Here is a 22,145-nt window from a genome sequence, read left to right as displayed (position 1 = left end):
TCCACCAAACTTTACACTTGGCACAATGCAGTCAGGCAAGTACAGTTCTCCTGGCAACAGCCAAACCCAGACATGTCCATCGGATTGCCAGACAGAGAAGTGTGATTCATCACTCCAGAGAACATGTCTCCACTGCTCTAGAGTCAAGTGGCAGCGTGCTTTACACCACTGCAGCAGACTCTTTGCATTGTACTTGATGATGTAAGGCTTGGATGCAGCTGCTCAGCCATGGAAACCCATTCCATGAAGCTCTCTATGCGCTGTTGTTGTGCTAATCTGAAGACCACATGAAGTTTGGGAGACTTTAGTGACTGACACCGCAGACAGTTGGCGACTTCTGCGCACTGTGCGCTTCAGCATGCACTGACCCTGCTCTGTTATTTTATGCAGCCTACCACTTCATGGCTGACTTTCAGTTGTTCCCAGTTGCTTCCACTTTGTTATAACACCACTACCAGGTGACCGTGGACTATTTAGTAGCCAGGAAATGTCACAGATGGACTTATTGCACAGGTGGCCACCTATCACGGTACCACGCTTGAATTCACTGAGCTCCTGAGAGCGACCCGTTCTTTCCCAAATGTTTGGAGAAGCAGTCTGCATGCTTATGCCTAGGTGATTGATTTTGTGGCCATGAAGGTGACTGGAACACCCAATTCCAATGATTTGAAGGGGTGTCCCAATGCTTTTTGCAATATAGTGTGTGTAGGTATACTTTTTTAGGTATACTGCTTCACAGATTATTGCCGTTTTCTAAGTGTGGGGGGCTGCAGAAAGGTCCTCTTTAAACAGAGGGCTGTACAAACTTTCAGCAAGTCTACACCTTCTTGCTTTACCAGCTTTGTGCAAATATGAATAAATATTATTCACTATAAATATATTTTAATGAAAATAAATAGTGACAGTCTATAGTAAAAACTGTGAAACTGGAATAGTTTCCCAAAAGGGATAGTAGTAACTCTGTATATAGCCTAAAAATCTAAATGAAACATATAACTGGCTAAAAGTAAATACCTAAAAGAAAAGACATGGTTGATAGTTGATCTAAGGAGTATCTGATCGCCTTAGAGTAAGTTAGATCATACCTTATAGGTTTCTTTTCTGCCTTTGGATCAAGTATGCATTTGGAGTTTCGAGGATGCAAGTCTTTTAAATTTAACTTATTTTTGCTTAGCCTCTTATTGCCCATGTAACTCATATGTGTGACGGGTAAGAAGGAGGGTTTTAATGTCTACATGCTACATGTATGCATTCATGGACTCTAGTCCTGATCTGGAGCCAGCAGGAAAGGCTCTTGATCGTTTGACCATTGTGTTAGCCAATCGCAGTTGTCATGTAATCATGAAGTCCATCCTGCCCCCTTGGTTTGTGAACCTACGTAATGGGAGGCCGTGGCTAGGTGGGAAGGGGCCAAACCTGAAGGGCAGTTGTCTTTTTCCGATCGATGTAACTAAAGAACAGAACCCAAAACATGCCTCATACTGAAAAACAGAATGTGTTTTATTTAGCATCATACTGAAAAACAAAGTGTGTTTTATTCTGAAAGCACACAGATCATTTGTACATGGTGGTGATGGAATGCTGCAGGTGATGGAGTGAAAAGATTCACACATTACTTTCAATGGATCCAGTGCGCCAGTCAGCAGCCTTTCCGTGGCTTACACATTCTCTGTGTGGTGTAGATTTCACGTATTGTTATAAAAATCATGTAGAAGAATTTAAAAAAAGGAGACACAATCCTTTAAAAAAAAACCCTCTATACAGTCCCAACCAATAGTAAGTGACATTGTTTCTATGCCATTGTCTCTTTTCTGATAATTCGCCTCTGGTGACAGGTCAGCATACTCGTGAAAGTCGATCGTGCCTTGACCTTTGACTTCTTTTTTAGTCTTTTCGGATGTTTTAGTGATATTCCAAGCTCCTCCATTATGGCATTGAAAGAAAGACACTGTGGATAGAAGAAAACATGCATTCAGCAATATTTCATTGCAACAGTAGTTTATATACTACAAAATCTTGTGAGTTGATTCAGCGATGGACTTTGGGAACCTCGGTGATGACATCTACCCACTGGTGTTCTCATTTGTGCCCCATCCTCAACATAAAGCCTTAATACCTTCCTTTGTTTTCTCCTTAACCATTTCAATTCCGGGCAGTTTTACACCTCCCTGCCCAGGCCATTTTTCAGGTTTCAGCGCTCTCACACTTTGAATGACAATTGCGCAGTCATACAACATTGTACCCAAACTAAAATTTAATCATTTTCTTCACACAAATAGAGCTTTCTTTTGGTGGTATTTAATCGCCGCTGGGGTTTTTATTTTTTGCTAAATTAACAAAAAAAGACCAAAAATTTTGAAAAAAAAACACGTTTTTCTTTGTTTCTGTTATAAAAGTTTACAAATAAATAATTGTTCTTCATAAATTTAGGCCAAGATGTATTCTGCTACATGTCTTTGGTGAAAATAACCCAAATTAGGATGTATTATTTAGTTTGTAGGAAAGTTATAGAGTTCACAAACTATGGTATAGATCTGAAAATTGATCAATCCTGAAGTACTGACAGCCAATCTAATTTCTTGAGGTCCAAGAATGTCAGAACAGTACAGATATCCCCCAAATGACCCCTTTTTGCAGAGTAGACAGTCCGACGTACTTCATAAGAGGAATGGCGAGTTTTTTGAAGTTGTATTTTTTTTGTCATAATTTTTTGGAAAATGAAAAAATTAAAAAAATATTATTTTCACTATTTTTTTTTTACATACTGTCACCAGTGCAGTACAGCGTCATCATATTACTGGCATGGCGGTGATCAGGGACACTGACTGGTGACAGTATGAAAAAAAAAAAATATATATATATTTTTTTTTTATTTTTTATTACATTTTTTTTTATTTTTTTTAAGATTTTTTTTTCATATTTTACTATGACCAAAGTAGTACAATGTTACCATAGTAACATTGTACTACTTTGGGGAAGTGATCAGTATTTTTTTTTTTTTTTACACAATTTGCTTATAGCAAAGAATTACTTTGCTATAAGCATGCATTTACCTGAATGACATCGATTCATTCAGGTTTTTTTTTTTTTTTTTTTTTTTTTGTGCTTAGCTGTGATTTGGCCACAGCTAATCACATGACATGTGCATGTGACTGCTGTGACCATTCACAGCTAGGCACTAGTATACAATGGATGGCATGAATGAAGCCATCCATTGTATACAACTGTCATGTGACCTGCTGTGATTGGTTACAGCAGGTCACATGGCACCGGCAACGGGGGCCAGTACTCAGATCTGTCATCGGCCGTGTCTGAGGTACACGGCTGGTGACAGATCGCGCCGCTGCGCGGCTCTGCAACCGCACGAACTGCGCATGTGCGGGAGGACGCCAAATGGCGTATACCCCGGAAATCTACAGCATTTTTGCGGCCGCCAAACGGCTATAGGCAGGCCGGCCGGCTAATGGTTAAATTTGACATCCAACCACAGCAAAAATAAACTTCATTATTTAGTTAGCAGCATACCTGACACAAAAATACATTTAATTCCATCAACGTGCTACATTGTACTAATGGAAAGGTGCGTTCTCTGATATTTCCCATATATGGTGCTAGAAACCGGTCAACATTGCCCACTGTCTGTGAAAAAGGTGACCGGTCTCCTTCCTACTCACTCTGCAGTTCTAGGGAAGGATCAGTGACATTATCAGCAGAGGCTAGGGGGTAAGAACTAGTGCATTGCATACAAGGTAACATTGCCCGGGACCCTGCTCTGCACACCCATGCCCTTCTCACAATGGTTTGCTTATCTCTTGGCCCACCACAACTAAAAGATTGTTTCAGCTTTAAATGCGATGTCCGAGGGGCTAAGAATATGCTGGGACAAAAAATGTAAAAAGTTAAAAAAGTTGCTGGCAAAGAGGGGGTTGGGCATTTATATTAACTTATGCCCAGAGAAGGCTTTAAAGAAAAACTATAATTAAAAGTTTTTTAACTGTTTTGTCTCCTGTGAGGCAAAGTACATGCAGTACTTTTTCTATATTGTTAGGTGCTTCCTAACCTTAGCTATGAGGTTGGATTGAGTGCCCCCCTTCCCTCCTCGGGTCTGTCCGATAACATAGCTAGGAAAGAGACAGCCACTTCATAATGGCTGCTTGTCATGGCTCCAAACATTTTCCACACAAGCAGTGGCAACAGTATTGCAGAGGGAGAGGAGCACTGTCATTCTTCTTATAGCCCCTTGAGTTAGAAAAATGCTCAAAGTTGAGACAAGCATAGTTAGTCTGGTTGAAGAAAAGTCCATCCAGTTCAACCAATAGAAGGGAACATAAATAAATAAAAAAAATCCTATATACACAATCTTATACCCACAGTTGATCCAGAGGAAGGCAAAAACCCTAATAAAGCATGATCCAATTTGCTCCAGAGGGGGAAAAATCCTTCCTGATCTCCCAAGAGGGAATCAGATATTCCCTGGATCAACTTTGCCTATAAATATTAGTATCCAGTAAAATTATATATATCCAGGAAAGAATCCAGGCCTTTTTAAAGACCATCTACTGAGCTGGGCAGAACCAGCTCTTAAGTGAGTCTACTCCAGAACTCCCAGATCCTTCTCCACCATTGATTCCCCCAGTTGTACCCCCCTAGTATGTATGCTGCATGCATATTCTTAGCCCCAAGTGCATAACCTTACATTTATCAACATTGAAACTCATTTGCCACATAGTTGCCCAATTACACAGTGCATTGAGGTCGGCTTGTAAGTTGGAGACATCCTGTAAGGACGTTATTCCACTGCAAGTGACCACTATGATGCCATCTCCTTCCTAGCTATGTTGTCAAACGACCAAGAGGGGAGAAGAGGTGGGGGTCCAGTCCAACCTCATAGCTATGGTTATGAAGCACCTAGCAAAAAGAGAAAATGTTCTCCGTGTACTCTCTCACACGGGGGCAAAACAGTAAAAAAAAATGTTAATGATATTTCTTCTTTAAAACAAACCTGTATTTTAGGGATTCCTTTTAATTAAAATGATTGTAAAGGCAGATTTGTTTTCTTAAATAACAAGCATGTTATACTTACCTGCTCTGTGCAATGGTCTTCCTCTTCTTGGGTCTCCTGGCCCCTCCCTCCTGCCAATTGCCCCCATAGCAAGCACCCTGTTTCCCAGTTATTGAGAAGCCATCCTTGTCTTTATACTCTATTTCAGCTTACTTTGGGGGAAGCTATCTCAGAGCTGGGATTACTTTTTAAACTCTGGTCCTGCAGGACAATTGGGTCTATATAAAGTGGTACTGTGTATGTCCATTTTGGCTAAGTTTTCCAGAGTGATTAACTTTTGTACACACCTACTATTGTTTCTTTTTGTACCTGCATTACTTTTACTCTTTTTGTTCACTTTAAACTGTGTAACTATTTTCACAGCCAGGTGGTTCTCCCAGTCAAGGTTATACAGTGGTGTCAGCAGAGGCTGTGCTCCAAATCAGGCTGAGAGAGAACAGGGACCCAACATACTCAGTGGCTCTTTAGTGGGTAGCTCTACATCTACAAGAGTAAAATCGTGGCTAAAATCCGGCTTTAAAGCATTTTGTTGTGATCATTGAGACTTCATAAGTTCACATTTAAAGCATCTACAAAGGTCAGGGGTGGCTTGCTTTAAGGTGGCTGTAAACCTCAGACAAATATGAACAAAGCGTATCCCTCTATAGTGTGTACCTGTCTCTATCCAGAGCACCATGAGTCATTTCTCTCTGCTGCCTCGTTCCTCTGCTATCTGCACGAGTCTGACTTCTGATAAGTTTCCTGACAGAGCAAAAATGTGACTGGGGAGGGATCACCAGCACACAGCCTGTGATTGACAACTTCAGCTGTATTCCTGTGTGGTGTGTGGAGGGGGGTGTCCCTCTGCAGAGTGTAACTTCATCTCTCCATACCCTTTTTTCTTGCAAGCCAGATAAGATGTATACATTCTGCACTTTTATGAGATGTAGAGAGGAGAAGACTGCAGATAAATAGGTACAACTTATGTAGGGGGATTTGTTTCATTTCTGTGTATCACCTGAGGCCAATCACTTCACTGTGTATATGTAAGGGTTTACTACCACTTTAAAGCCAATCAGTAAGCACTAGAGTGAAACGCGTTGGGATGCCTGTGTTCCAGGTGGAACAGTCTGTAGGTCAGAGAATGAAAAAACTTGAACAAGGTTTTTAAAACAGTGATCAGCTTCCCTTCTTCTTTGTGAGCTTTTTTGGATGGATTCTTTGTAGTGGTCATTGACCGCTGAGGGCCAGCGGAACATTATCTCTTGTATCACCTGGCTGTTAATTCAATCGCTCCAGATCTTAAACTCAAAAGCACATTGAAAACTGACCTAAAAATCACGTGAACACGCAAAGGAAATGCATGGTAACACAGGACAATGCCCCTGCCTAATGCTGCAAAAATATGCACCTCTGCATGCGCGCATGGATCATTCCTGTAAATGAAGGGGGGAGGGTGAATAAGACTTTAGATGGGCTTTTAAAGTGTTAAAAAACCCAGGACCCTGCATTTACTATATCTGGTCTCCCACAGTACACACAATATGGAAATGCAATTATTTTAGTAAATATAAACTGCTAACTACCTTTTCTCATCAGCAGTTAGAGCAGTCTTGTGGCTTCTATCAGTGTCCAGCTGAGCACTGGTTAAACCTTATAGGAGGAGTTTTCTTTCTGCTCTAGGAGGATGCAGAACCCCTGACCTCTGTCTGGACAGTGCTGATTGGCCTTGTGCTGATCACATGCACTCTCCCAAGAAAAAAAAAACCTCTGTAGCAACACACACTAAACTGAGCATGTGCAGAATGGCTATGGGTTCAGTCTGTTTTATCAGGAGATAAGATGTGGACATTTGAAGAAGAGGAGGATCAGAGAAGACAAAATCAAATGGCCTTTTTACACAATGCAGATGATTAACCTCTTAGGTTCCACAGTGAGTATAACAAGCATGCTTTACTTCATATACAGACTGATTGTACTGTTGTGGGTTTAGTAACACTTTAAACTCTAGCAGTGAGATTTACACCCTTGTTAATGGTCGGGGAAGGTGCACATGGTACATCTGCGTCAATAAACAATGACGATTCAACCTGTCTGCAGCTACCCAAAATGAAAATGTTTTCTTTGGACTAACCCTTTAAACAATCGGTTTCATTAAATGTATGGAGGGTTCACAAAGGCAGCCAAGAAACATACATCATCTGTGACAAGCACACGCTTGTCTTATTTTTTTTTTTTTTCACTTTATTTGCGAAAGTGATTGAAAAATACATATCTTGTAAAATGAGGAGTAATCACATGAAAGCCGGCTATGTAATTACCTAATGCTTTGCACTTCCCCTGTGCTGGACAGATAACTGATGTGTGTTCCAAATGGTATATTCGGTTATTAATTGAAGGAATGACTGTCATGCAGTTCACTCCAAGCCGTAATGGAAAAACAGTAAAAAGGTTGGCTTTCCGTTAGTTAAGTGTCAAACTGACTGCTGTAGTTGACATGTCTTGCGCTTTTTTTTGTCCTCGAGAGAAGATTACACTGAATCAGAAGAAATGAAGCCATGACTCTACCAAGATGGCCACCTCTACCCAGAAATCAGTGCAGAGCAAGGTATGTCAGTAATGGACAAAGACCAGCTTTAGGGGTCCTCCAGACAAGACTAGTGGCCAGTTCCATGGCTTTTTTGGCACAATTTCTACAGTACAGGTCCTCCTATAAAAATAAAATTAGGAAGACAGCCTGGGTTCACATATATGCGGTGCGGTACATCGCATGTGCAAATTCCTGCGCAAATCACATGTGACTTGTGTGCGGTGCGATTGGAGCCATACGTTTTGTATGGCTCTATTCGCACTGCACCCGCACCAAAAACGTGCAGGACCCTTTTTTTGGGTCCACACAAGAATCCGATTGCATAGGTATTCACACCTATGCGATCTGATTCTGCACATAGCACCGCATTTTGTGGACCGCTTACGGGATGTTAACTTACCATACACAGCCGCAGCGGTTTGCATGAATGGGGTACGATTCGATTGCGGTACGGAATTTGCACTGAAAACGCTGCGAATTCTGCACCGCATCAGTGTGAACCAGGACTTCATTTAGAAAAGGTTTAGATCGAGGTTCTGTGTCCTATATGCCCACATCCAGGAGCGGACTGACCATTTGGAAACTCGGGCACTGCCCGAGGGCCCGGGGTCAGTAGGGGGCCCAATGAGATGCCCCTGGTACCTTTTTCATAGGCTTTTTTGAGTTTCGGCCCCATGATCCCCTATTGCCCGGGGGCCCCATGAGTTGTCAGTTCACCCCTGCCCACATCCTAAAAAATGTATACTGTATATAAGATACCAGGAAAATTGTAGCTACGGGCGTTGCAGGGCATACAGTTACTAGCACCACACTAAATTATAGAAAAGTATAACATTTATTCTACAAACATTAAAAACATATATAGCACCATGTCCAATACTTTTACATAGAGATCACAAATCTTTCTCATCTAGCAATCCATATGTCAGCTCAACGCGTTTCAAGTGATTGAACATTTTCTTCATATGTTGCCTCCTCACTGCCTGTTTTAAAGTGTCACTAAACCCCGGACCCTGCATTCACTATATCTGGTCTCCCACAGTACACACTACATGGAAATGCAATTATTTTAGTAAATATAAACTGCTAAATACCTTTTCTCATCAGAAGTTAGAGCAGTCTTGTGACTTCTATAAGTTTCCAGCCAAGCACTGGGTAAAGCTTGAAGGAGTGTCCATTCTGCTCTAGGAGGATGCAGAACCCCTGACCTCTGTCTGGGCAGTGTTGATTTGCCCTGTGCTGATCACATGCACTCTCCCAAGAAAAAAAAAAACAAACCTCTCTAGCAATACACACCAAACTGAACATGTGCAGAGTGACTCCACATGATATGTCTTATTAGGAGTTAAGAAGGGGACATCTGAAGAAGAGGAGGATCAGAGAACACAGGATCACACGGCCTTTTTACACAATGCAGAGGATTAACCCCTTTAGGTTCCACAGTGAGTATAACAAGAATGGTTTGCTGCATATACAGACGGATTGTACTGTTGTGGGTTTAGTAACACTTTAACCCTGTAAAACTCTCACCAACACACTGCAACATGGGTCACATTCTGTGACTGCCTCCTGGGGGGATGGCAGTGAAAATGTGGCTCAACCCCCTATTTTTACCACCCCAACCACAAATGTATATGAATCCTTGAAGAGTCTTGCTGATGGATTTGTGAAAGATACCATCTAACCATCATTTTAAGGGTGAGCAGTGTATACAGTGCCTACGACCAATGGGCTTTTTTACTGAACTTGATGCTTAAAGTGGAACTTCACTCTCTCAATCAGCATGGACTATTTCTAATCCTTATGCTGTTAGTATTAGTAAATAGAATAAATTATATCATATTTACTTGTTTTTACCTTTTTTTTGCATTCTTTTATTTATTTCCTGGTTTCCATGCCTAGGCAAATGACAGCATACATCCCAGGAGTCCTCAGGAAGGGAGGGAGGGTTCCCAGCTCAGTCAATGCCTGAGCTAAGATCAGATGGATTCCAGGAAGTAATATCTACATGGATCATCTGCTCCAGGAGGTGTTTTTCAAAATGATTTCTCAGCAAAATAAAGCATGGAGACATGGATGGAGGAGTTTGTTTTGAATATTACAAATTAATTATTTAGCATGTTTGGTTTGTGGTACTCAGAAGCAGTGCAGTTCCATTTCAATTGCTAGTTTTGTAGCCAATACCATGATTTTGTGCTATGAAGATTACCATGATATAAGTCAACCTCAAGCAAGAGGTTCCCTTAACCTCCTTAACGGTATTCCCGAGTGTAGCTCGGGGTAAAATTTCTATACCAAGAGCGGTAACCCCGAGCTACACTCAGGCTTACCATGCGGCGCTGCTCTGGGGGTCCCTGCAGCACTTACCTTGTCCTTCGCTCCCGCGATGTGTCCCCTGCAGCATCCCCAGCCATCTCCTCCGGCCGATGCCGGCATCCGGCTTCCATGTTCCGGTCCCTGTGATGTCGGGACGTACGGGCGCTGGAACCGGCGGGAAATTTGAAATTTTTAAAAAATGTCATTTTTGCTGTCATTGCTGTTTCAATGCATTTCACATATATTTTGTCCCTACTGCTTTGTCCTGTGCCCTGCCTGCATTTTGAATGTTCTTTCTGCCTGGAAACTTAGAAAAGTCCATGGCGTCCAAAAAGCGTCCCTTTACGTCAAAAGCGGTTTTAGAACAGCGATAGTAAATCAGAACCACTTGTAGAATTGAGTGATAATGATTCGTGGGGGAAATTCGTCACCAGACACTGAAAACGATTTTGCGACTTTGCTCAGCGATGTGCGAATTTGCCTCTGTATTTCAAATTTCAGTGTTTTTGGTTTGATTATATTATTGAATTAAATTTATTATTATTATTTTATTATTTTTTATGATTATTTATTAAATTATAATTTATGATTTCGTGTTTCAAATTTTATTCTACCCGGGATGTTTACTAGACTCTTGTTCAGACAGATTTCAGTGAGTTATTCATAAAAATTACAGCCTACAATAAAAAACTACATATTTCCATGCAAAAAAATGGTACCGCTTTCAGCACAAAAAATTGGAAAGAATCATACCGCCGAGGAGGTTAAAGTGCATCTAAATCCAAAAATGTTGACTTTGAATAGTGAATGTGCTAAAACCCCTGCGGGGGAGATCTGCATTCTGTTTCTCTTCCTGACCTTTGCCTTCAGGGCAGAACTTAATGGCATCTGTGCCGGAGATAACTGTATACAAGGATGTTTCTCCTTTTTGTAGAGAGATTTTCTTTCATTTCCTATTGAGACTTTAGAACGGGAGGTGATGGGAACTCTCCTCAATGGGATACAGACACTAAAAGACAATCTGACAAGGGTTTAGTCTACTCTATCCAAAACAGAAGACTTAGACTTGACTTTAGATATACTTTATATATGTTGGACCCTCCTTTATGCCTTCAATCACCTTCTCTGCTGCCGCTTCTATGGTGCCTACGTGTCCAATCACCAGAGACCAGCGCTGTCATGTAACGGTGGGGAAAGATCTCTTCATCTCATATTAGTTCCACGTAAAAAGACTTGGACCTTACACTGGGATTCTTCTTGATTTAATGATTGAAAAGGTGTGGGAGGCAAGCTATGGTAAGTATATGTGTCCTACAGTGCCAACATTTATTTAAAGAGGAACTGAACTATAGAAACCGTGCCCAAAAAAACAAAAGAAAAAAGTGAACCAAGGACAAAAGACTACAGTAGTCACCAATACTGCATGTGGTCTCCCTGTAGTTGATCTTTTTCCAGTCCTAATTTACCATGCCTCTGCATTGTGCGTCTGTGTGAAGTGCCATCTTGGCTTTGTTTCCTTGTGTTGAAGATGCACAAGAAGAGTAAGAAGCACAGACATTCCCAAATCCCACTCCAAATCTGCTAACAGTAGCAGTGAGAGGCAGCAGTATCAGAGATCTCGCACTACAGATATATAGCTATGAGGATGTACGACAGGAGTGCCTAGGCACGCTCACATATCAGGAAGTGCTCTGCTATTTTTCAGGATGTATACTGATCAAAGGGTAAATTTTCAGAGTACTGTTTAGGCACAATTATCATTTCTAGATAATCCCTATAACGTAGCTTAGCTTTTTGAGTTAATTTCCAATTTCCATGTGACACTAAGGTTTCACGTTTTTTTTCTTAAAATAACAAAAATGTCTATACTTATTTTCTCTGTGCAGTGGTTTTGCACAGAACAGCCCCAATCCTTTGCCTTTTGGGTCTCCCCGGGCACTCTTGGCTCCCCCTACTGAGTAGTGCCCTCAAGGAAAGCAGCTAGCCCTGGGGGCACCGTCATGTGCTCGTCCCTGAGCCGCTGCTCTACGCATCCATAAGACACATGGAGCTGTGGCTCTGCCCCATCCCCCATTCTCTCCTCATTGCTTCACTGGCTGTGATTGACAGCAGCGGGAGCCAATGGGCTCCTGCTGTTGTCTCAGCTAATGTGGAGGAAGATTTCCCACACAGCAAAGGTTGTCGTGAATGTCACTGGATCGGAGGGGGCTCAGGTAAGGATTAGGGGTGCCACTGCACACAGAAGGTTTTTTTACATTCATGCATAGAATACATGAAGGTAAAAAACCTTGAGCCTTTACAACCACTTTAAGTTGTGCCATGAATGGTTCACTTTAAACAGGAGGTCGGTGACCTGTCGATCACGATTTACCTGTGGGGGAGCTCCAGCGCACAGCCTGTGATTGACAGCCTCAGCTCTGATCCTGTGTGCTCTGTGAAGGGGGGGTGTGTCCCTTCCCTCCAATCAAATCTAGAGATAGGACTGCACTATACAGAGGGACCTTGATGAGGCAGTGTGGCTTACACATACAGTTGTGTTCAAAATAATAGCAGTGTGTTGAAAAAAGTGAATAAAGCTCAAAATCCTTCTAATAGCTTTTATTTCCATACACACAAATGCATTGGGAACACTACACATCCCATTCCAAATCAAAACATGAAGAAAAATAGATCAAATTTGTGTTGTTCCTCTAAAAAAAATGAAGAAAAGTGAATATTAGACTGTTCAAAAAAATAGCAGTGTTTGTATCCTTCTTTACAAACTCAAACATTCACTATACAAACTGAAAAATGTTTGAAGATTTTGCTTTCCTTTGAATCACTTAATGAATATTTCGTAGTATAAGCACTGTTTCTGAGAACTGCTGTACATCTGTGTTGCATGGAGTCAACCAACTTCTGGCACCTGTGAACAGGTATTCCAGCCCAGGATGATTGGACTACATTCCACAGTTCTTCTCTATTCCTTGGTTTTGCCTCAGAAACTGCATTTTTTATGTCACTCCACAAGTTTTCTATTGGATTAAGAACCGGGGATTGGGCTGGGCACTCCATAACGTCCATCTTGTTGGTCTGGAACCAAGATGTTGCACGTTTACTGGTGTGTTTGGGGTCGTTGTCTTGTTGGAACACCCATTTCAAGGGCATTTCCTCTTCAGTATAAGGCAGCATGACCTCTTCAAGTATTCTGATGTATTCAAACTGATCCATGATCCCTGGTATGCGATAAATAGGCCCAACACCATAGTATGAGAAACATCCCCATATCATGATGCTTGCACCACCATGCTTCACTGTCTTCACAGTGTACTGTGGCTTGAATTCAGTGTTTGGGGGTCGTCTGACAAACTGTCTCCGGCCACTAGACCCAAAAAGAACAATCTTACTTTCATCAGTCCACAAAATGTTGCGCCATTTCTCTTTAGGCCAGTCAATGTGCTCTTTGGCAAATTGTAACCTCTTCAGCACATGTCTTTTTTTCAACAGTGGGACTTTGCGGGGGCTTCCTGCAGATAGCTTGGCTTCACATAGGGGTCTTCTAATTGTAACAGTACTCACAGGGAACTTTACACCTTCTTTCATCTTCCTGGAGCTGATTGTTGGCTGAGTCCTTGCCATTTTGGCTATTCTTCTATCCATTCGAATGTTAGTTTTTCGCTTTCTTCCACGTCTTTCAGGTTTTGGTTGCCATTTTAAAGCATTTGCGATCATTTTAGCTGAGCAGCCTATCATTTTCTGCACTTCTTTATGTTTTCCCCTCTCCAATCAACTTTTTAATCAAGGTACGCTGTTCTTCTGAACAATGTCTGGAACGACCCGTTTTCCTCAGAATTATAGAGATAAATGCACTGTAACCAGCATGTACAACATTTGCTGCCTTCCTTCCTTAAATAAGGGCAATAATTGCCACCTGTTTTTCAAAGAATGAATGACCTCACTAATAGAACTCCACACTGCTATTATTTTGAACATGCCCCTTTCAATTAGTGATTCAATTACACAGAATCAGCAGCATGCATGTCAGAACTGTTGGGTCTGTTGGATTTCTATTACTCTACTACACCTGCTAGTAAATTATTTGCCATGTAGAAATATCATTTCTACCAAAAACAGTGACTGATCAGGTTAGTGATGTCTGACTGCTATTATTTTGAACACAACTGTATATTTGCAAATGTTGTGTAACTACAACCTGTGTTTTTTTTTTTACTACAAATTGCTAGACGTATAATTGTTTTTTGTTTTGCTGTCTAGCTGGTAGGTGTGCTGGAAAGACATATGTTTTGCTTGTGCTATGTGAAGCCCCTCCGCCATGTGCACCTTGATTTATAAGGTAGTTATAAATTGGGGTGGTTGCCATTTTTGTTTCACTTTAAACTGCGTCTACATAAATCACACATCACTGGTTTTGCATTAGTTTGCCTTAAACCCTTCATTGCATCAGCATAGGGAGAGAAGATGTGAACTGCATCTTCTAACTAGGGGTCTTTAAACTTTCTAAACAAAGGGCCAGTTTACTGTCTTTCAGACTTTAGGAGGGCTGAACTATGGCCAGTTGAAGTAAAAAAGGTCATGACGTCAGTGGGAAAAAATAATGCCCTATTGTTGGTGTCAGTCAGAGGAATTGTGCCCCATCATTGATGCCATTGGACCACATCATTGGTGCCACTGGGAGAAATTGTGCTGGTGTCATTGGAAGCAGGGGCAGACTGACCATTCGGAAACTCGGGCACTTCCCGAGGGCCCGGGGTCAGTAGGGGGCCCCTTGAGATGCCCCTAGTACCTTTTTCATAGGCTTTTTTGAGTTTGGGCAAGGACACAGGGGCCCCATGATCCCCTACTGCCCGGGGGCCCCATGAGTTGTCAGTCTGCCCCTGATTGGAAGGCATTGTGCTCCCTTTATTGGTGTAAATGGGGGGAATTATGCCTAATTGTTGGTATCAGGGCATGAAATAGTGCCCCAATGGCTGGATAAAGGCAAGCATAGGGCCGCATCTGGCCACAGTTTGGAGACCACTGTTCTAACACAATGATAATGAGCTGCAGTTTTGCACAGAGGGGGAAGAAGCAGGGTTAATCACAGCAATATAGAGCCATGTCAGTCTAAATGTCACAGAGGATGCAAATTAGTGGGGCCAGATCAAGTGTGGAATAATTAATTTGTGCCAGCCGCAAAACACCATCTTTGACCACTCGGAGCTTCTAGTAAATGGGTCACTTGGTAGCTGAGCTGGCAAAAACTTTTTTTTTTCAGGAGCTCAAATCAAAATAGACACGGCGAAGTTAACACGCCAAATGAATCAATTTCACAACAACAAAGCGAAGAGCCTGACTATGATGTTGGAAGGGAAACACAGAAATGTGACCCTGCAGCTTATTTGCTTTTTAAGATTATAGCGTGACTATTTCTGTTCAAGTCTGGCCATTTCTATGTGAGCGGTCACAAAGGAATAACTAGAAGTAAGGGGACCCTGGGGAAAAATCTATACTGAGAGCCACAAAATCTGTTTGCTGACCCTATCACCCACTGACATGATTATTTTTAAGGCCAACCTGTATTTTCTCCCTTGTAAAAACAGAGTAAATATGCATATACATTTTTGCAGCGTTTCCGGTGCGTTTTCTGGTTGCCTGATATCATCCCACACCGGTGAAAAAGGACATGCGACTCAAAACAATGCATCAAACACACAACTGCTGGTGCAATTTTGATACCTTTTCAAAGCATTTTAATGGGAAGGTGCATTTTTGGTGTGATTTTAAATAGGCACCAAACATGCACCAAAAACATAGCATGCAAGACTTTTAAAAACACAACTGACCCACAACTGACTGGTGTGAAGAGTTCCACAGGATTTAATGGTCATGCATTTTACGTCCACTTTTTGTAATGCAAGAAAAACTGATCAGTGTGAAAGTAGCCTAACTTGCGATTCACAAACCTCTGACATATTGCACAGTCTGGTAGGTAACACCACTTATCTGCAGCAGTTAAAGCCCAGCTCCAGGATCTACAAGTCCCCCCCTCCTCCTTGACGCCCCCCCAACCTCAATTTATGCTGTTTTTTTTTAACACCTTTTCCCAAAGTCTTCAGCTGGCAACATGATGCCCAGGGTCCTCTTCACTTTTGGACCCAAACCCAGGGGTGGATATGCCCCAATGCAGAGAGCTGTTTTTACATGATAATGTCTCAGCAACACTCTCAGCATCATTATACTGGTAGTGCAGGGTGCCATGGTGCCAACCCCTCAAGGGATTACATTTTCGAAGCCCTACACTTCTTCAGTCTTCTGGGATGAATAATCCTGGGAAACCTAAAGATGGCCATACATGGTTAGATTCTCCTTGCTCCCCATGGGCTAAACATTGTCAGCTATTGTCATCAGGTAGCCGAATACCAAGAAAAGTGACTGCCCCGGTATCAGATACAGCCACTGTTCAACCAACAATTTTTCAGCAGGCTCAAACCAGATGTTGCGGACAAGGCTGCCAATGGCTTGAATTTCAACAAATTAAGCAGGAATCAGCCAAAATTTGAGCCACGTAGACCCATCTTAACCTCTTGCTGCCCACATAATGCATATGTGGGGCAGCAAAAGAGGGTGGGCTGCAATGCCCACAGGCTGTACATTTCTGTGGTGAAAGTGTTCTTACTATGTACTCCCATCACAGTGGTTAAGCTTTCATAGACAGCTCTCAGGTTGTACTAGGGATCAGGGATCTGCAGCACCAGCTCCCGATCATGTGACCACTGTGACAGCCAATTGCAGTGATCACCACATTGTCCAATCCCCCCCGGGTGTACAGATCCTAATGAAACGACACTGCAGCTGGGTGGAAAGAGGTTAACATCGGTGGTCTCATGGCGATCGTATGGCTCTGGTGATCAACAATCCCATTTGATGACAATGCCAATGCATACATGGTGATCAGTTGCTTTGCTCATAAACAAATCCCTGTGATCTCTATGCTGAAAATGACCACACAGATTTCCTCTGAGTCCCTAGATCGGCATACAAAGGGCTCAGTAAAAGGTTTTGACATCACAAAAAAATGGAAAGTGGAAACTGCCAATAATACATTTTTAAAAAGTAATTTTGATTTGAATGTTGGTAAAATTCCAGCATTGGCATTTGATGTATGGACAGGGTAAAATAGTTTTTGGTTTCTTTTTGTCTTCTTCTACAATGTGATTTAACCACTTCACCTATTACTCCTGTTCACCCCCTATGATTGTAAGCTCAAAAGAGCAGGGCCCTTGAACCCCATTGTTTTGTTACTGTATTGTCTCATGTACTGACCCCCACTATAACGTACAGCGCTGAGCAAACCTTTTGGCGCTATATAAATACTGTATAATAATAATAATAATGAACCAGAGCAAATTTTACATTTCTGCGATGGACCTGTTTATTCAACAATACCTTTATTGCTTCATAACTTGAGATAAACTGTGATATATTTAATGTTTTTCTAAGGACAAACAAGTTTTTTTTTATGATATTGTCTTTCAACAATGTTTTTTATTCGCAATTTTTAGACAATTAAATGCAAAAAAGTGTGCATTTTCTGTAATTTATCCTTTTTAAAATGACTCTAAAATTATGATTCTGGTATGAAATATAGTAAAGGTATTTACAAATAAAATAAAGTGTTTTTTGCAATTTTTTAAAACATGGAAATGTGTAAATAAATGTTAAACTTGTAAAATTATTAATAAACAAAACCAAAACAAAGAAGTTTAAATATTATTAGGTATTAAAATAGAAACAGTGAAAAAAAAACAGCAGGAAAATAATAGTTGAAGGGAGAAGGAGATTAATGCATTAAAGTGGTTGTAAAGACTCAAGGTTTGTTACCTTCATGCATTCCAAAAACCTTTTCTGTGAAGCATCTCCTTCCCCAGCCTCCTTTAATACTCACCTAAGCCCTCTCTCGATCCAGTGATGTGCACTGGGGTCTTGGCTATCCTCCCTCTCCTCATTGGCTGAGACAGCAGTAGGAGCCATTGGCTGCTGCTGCTGTCAATCACAACCAATGAGAATAGAGAGGGATCGGGGCCAAGCCATAGCTCTATTTGTGAATGGACACACTGAACAATGGCTTGGGAACATACCTGCCTGCGTGCCCCCATAGCAAGTTACTTGCCATGGGGGTACCCGACAGGAGAGAAGGGCCAGGAGTGCCGAGAAGAGGAGGATCTGGGCTGCTCTGTGCAAAACCACTGCACAGAGCAGTTAAGTATGACATGTTTGTTATTTATTTATTTATTTTAATTTAAGCCTTTAGTATCACTTTAATTAGGGCAGATTAGAATAAACTAAGGGTTAATAAGGGGTTAAACAGATGAACATTTTATTACAAAAAAAAAACTTTTTTTACTTGTCAGGTTGCTTTACCTGACATTATTTGCAAATCTACTGTAAGTTCATCCCTTTGATCTGCACATGAACAAAGAGATTCAAAAGTAACATTATGTTACATGGTGTCTTTCTATATTCATGTCTGAGCAAATAATGTTTCAGACTTCTTTTTTAGCAGAAGCTGCCCACACCTCTGAGTCTACAGGATCCCGTCTTTGATTAATTAGTTAGTTACTGTATACTGCGAGAGGGGTTCCTAGAAGCAGAAATACTGGACGTGCTACACATGTCCTGTGTACAATGATGAAGTTTTTTTTGGATGAGTGTACATAGTTACATAGTTAGTCTGGCTGAAAAAAGACAAACGTCCATCCAATTCAACCATAAAAAAAAACAAAGTCATAATCCTATATCCACAGTTGATCCAGAGGAAGGCAAAAAAAAAAACAGCAAATCATGATCCAATTTGCTCCTGCAGGGAAAAAAACTCCTTCCTGATCCCCCGAGAGACAATCAGATATTCCATGGATCAACTTTACCTATAAATGTTAGTATCCAGTTATATTCTGTGTATCTAAGAAACAATCCAGGCCTTTTTTTGAAGCAATCCACTGAGCTGGCCAGAACCAACTCTTGGGGGAGTCTATTCCACATTTTCACAGCATCACTGAAGAAACCTTTCCGTGTTTGGAGAATAAATTTATTTACCTCCAGACGTAAAGAGTGCCCCTTGTCCTCTGTGATGACCTCAGGGTGAATAGCTCTACACCGAGCTCACTATATGAACCACTGATGTATTTATACATGTTGATCATATCCCCCCTTAATCTCCTCTTCTCAAGAGAGAATAAATTCAGTTCCTCTAATCTTTCCTCATAGCTGAGCTCCTCCGTGCCTCTTATCAGTTTGGTTGCCTTCTCTGTACTTTCTCCAGTTCCCCAATGTTCTTTTTGTGAATTGGTGGCCAAAACTGAACTGCATATTCCAGATGTGTATCACTCCCAAAGTCTGGAACTATGAAAGGCACAAGAACCTTACCAGGTTTACAGCAGTTATATATACCTTTTCCTCAAAAGCAACCTCCCATCATGTAGGCTTTCTTCTAAATCCAGAAAATCTGCTCAAGTACATGCCAGGGAATAAACAGCTAGCACTGGGCTGCTCTGATGTAAGCACAGGAGGTCTCAAAGACCCCTGCCCTGTGGTCATGTCTCCACCCCTTCACATTCAGGCCACGCTCAGAACATATAGCTACAGGCTTCATTTTGTGAAAGGCCAGGAGTAAAGGAAAGTGGAAACACAACCTCAGAGCTGGGGTCTATGAGACCTGCAGTGCTCACAACTGAAAGGAATGGAAGTACAGTGGGAGGCATACTATTTTTGGCATGAAAACAAGCAGATATGCAGGATGTAGAAGAAAGCCTTCATGACAGAGGGCTGCTTTTGAGTGCTTTAAAACAATAAATGCTAAGTTCCTTCTTAAAAGCAGAACTATAGACAAATGTTTTGTTTAATTGTGGATACAGTAAGGGAGGGTGATAACCCCTGTTACTTTTTTGCCATCTGTGTCCCATTGGGGAGATTTCCCTTAACTTCCCATCCCAAAGCCAGGAAGTGAGAGGAAATTCATGGTTGTCACCAGGGACTTCCAAAACGAGTGTCTCCATTGGATGATTTCCCCTCTATTTCTGTTCTCTGACAACTCAAAATCTGGGATTTTCTTTCCATTTCACTCTTGGTGATAATTATCCCCAGGGCAATTAGAGAGGGTAAATCTCCCTAACGGGGGGGGGGGGGGGGGGGGGGGGGGGGAACACAGACAGCAATAAAAACTTGACAGGTGTTCTAATCCCCACCCACTCTATCCGAAATAAAAAAAAAAATTGCCTTTAGTTATATAATTATGACGTAAAGTAAGAGTTCCAAGCAAATGGTCTTCAAAGGTCCCAGTTAATTGCTTTATATAAAGAGAATAATTTCCTTGTTCTAAAAATAAAAAAAAAAGTTAAGCAAGCTTTTCTTTTAACACAGTCATTTGTTCCTGTGATCACAGCGGGGGTGAGGAGAAGGACTTTGTTAGTTTTAACTCCAATTAACTGGTCTTTAGGAGGTGTTGATTTTAATGTTCTCAGTTACGTAAGAGTCATGCTTCTATAGCTTCATTAAAGGATGAGTGTACCTCTCTGATAAAAATAAAAATGAAATATTCTGCTTCCATTACCTGGTTTATTCCGTGGCTTTAGTGCCAACTGATATAAAATGATCATTTTTATACAGAAACATCTTTCACTGTGCTGTGATACAAGACGAATGTGAAAGCAGAGCAGAGGAGATGCCAGACAAGGCGTCCACTGAGTCACCCATGCTGTGAACACCGCCATGACCTCTGCCAGCCAGCTGTGTCCCAACTATTAGAACTTCAGTTACAAATCACATCTAAAGGAATGCTGAACTGCTTCTATTTTATATGGCTCTGTAGGGACCGTACTGTATGTATATATCTACGGGAAACATATCTGATACAATTGAAAGCCATTTTCTATAGAACTTTCTTTTTACAAGGTAGACCACCAGGATTTTTCCCAACTTGATAACACATGTGCATAACCAATTTGTATACACATACCAGGGCCAGTTTAGACAGGAGCTGTCACGGCCGCCGCCACCAACATGCGACAATCGCACGACCGCGACTAACAGTAATAAGTCACGCCCGCGGCGTCAGACCCCAGACCTTCTCACCAAACTCGTGACCGAAGGACCGGCCAATCTAAAACCGCGGTGTGACGTGCATAACCCAGCCCCACCCAGCTGCACCCTGCACAGCGATTGTCCCAGCTAATGGGCTAAAATCGGTGCCTGCAGCCTGAATGCGCTTGTTACTGGGTCGGGTTAATTACGCAACTAACGCTTCTACTGCCACCACCGTCTTGAAATGTACAGAGAAGACAGACTCTGTCAGAAATACACTATAATGATTGAAAAGTCACCTGTCCAATATGGTCAGTTGGTCAGGGAGTAAACAAACACAGTAGCGTCTCTTCAAAAGGCAGGAATTCGTGAATTGCAGATAAGCTCTTAAAAACAATTTAACACTTTCAGAAAGAAAGATTTATTACTAAAAGAGTCAAACAGGTGCAATAAAATATTTACAAAGAGATGTCACAAAAATATATATATATGTATATAAAGACACAGCAAAGAGATAATTAGGAAGGAAATTACAGGGTTAAGTTACTTGCCCTTAGCCTGGGTTTGCAGATCCAAGTTGCAGAACAGGATGATTCTTTATCTCCTCCTTAGATGTTAGCTGGGAGATCTGTGTAACTCTCAGACTTGCTATCCTGTCTCTTTTTTAAAATCCCTTTGCCAGGGGGGGTGGCCTTGAGTCTGCCCAATAGAATATGTTGGGCAGAATGTCAGTGGACTCTCAGTTAAAACTAACAGCTTCATACCTCATGATATGAAACACACAGTTGACCAGAGGAATGTTCAATTAACTTTCAAGTCCAGGAGAAAAGCTATCTTATCTTGATGGGGGAGAAAGTTACACTTCGGCAAACTGCTGCACCAAACTAGGGATGCTTAACCTGGGCTGACCCACACCATCTGTCAGGAGATAACGTTTGCCTCTCAGGACTAGAGGGGGTAGGGAGTGTGAGGAATTTCCCTAAAAGAAGAGAAAAAGGGGAGCTCCGCTTCCAACTCTGATGAGCTAGTTTGCTACAGGAGCCAATTCACCCACCAGCACGTCTTTCCATTGTGGGAGGAAACCCACACAAGCACAGAAGAACATTCAAATTCTATGCAATGTTCTGGATGAAATTCAAAGCA

At 41.6% G+C, this 22,145-nt stretch overlaps 1 protein-coding gene across 4 annotated transcripts in view; it reads right to left on the bottom strand.

Annotated features, from left to right (window-relative positions):
* Positions 1-1,479: 1,479 nt before the first annotated feature.
* Positions 1,480-22,145, bottom strand: part of GRIK1 (glutamate ionotropic receptor kainate type subunit 1) — a 574,449-nt gene continuing 553,783 nt past the window's right edge. For 2 of the 4 annotated variants that reach the window (XM_089659510.1, XM_089659514.1), the window contains one exon: positions 1,480-1,948. In XM_089659510.1, coding sequence (XP_089515636.1) covers positions 1,793-1,948 — 156 coding nt within the window. In that variant the 3' untranslated portion in view covers positions 1,480-1,792. The remainder of the gene's footprint in view (positions 1,949-22,145) is intronic. The other 2 variants (XM_089659511.1, XM_089659515.1) reach the window with 1 other exon arrangement.

Source organism: Staurois parvus, unplaced genomic scaffold (assembly GCF_062004578.1).
Source record: "Staurois parvus isolate SC_StPar_1 unplaced genomic scaffold, SC_StPar_1.0 ptg001162l, whole genome shotgun sequence".
NCBI classification, from domain to species: Eukaryota; Metazoa; Chordata; class Amphibia; order Anura; family Ranidae; genus Staurois; species Staurois parvus.
The sequence above is the reverse complement of the archived record's forward strand: the minus strand, read 5'-3'. Positions and strand labels throughout refer to the sequence as shown.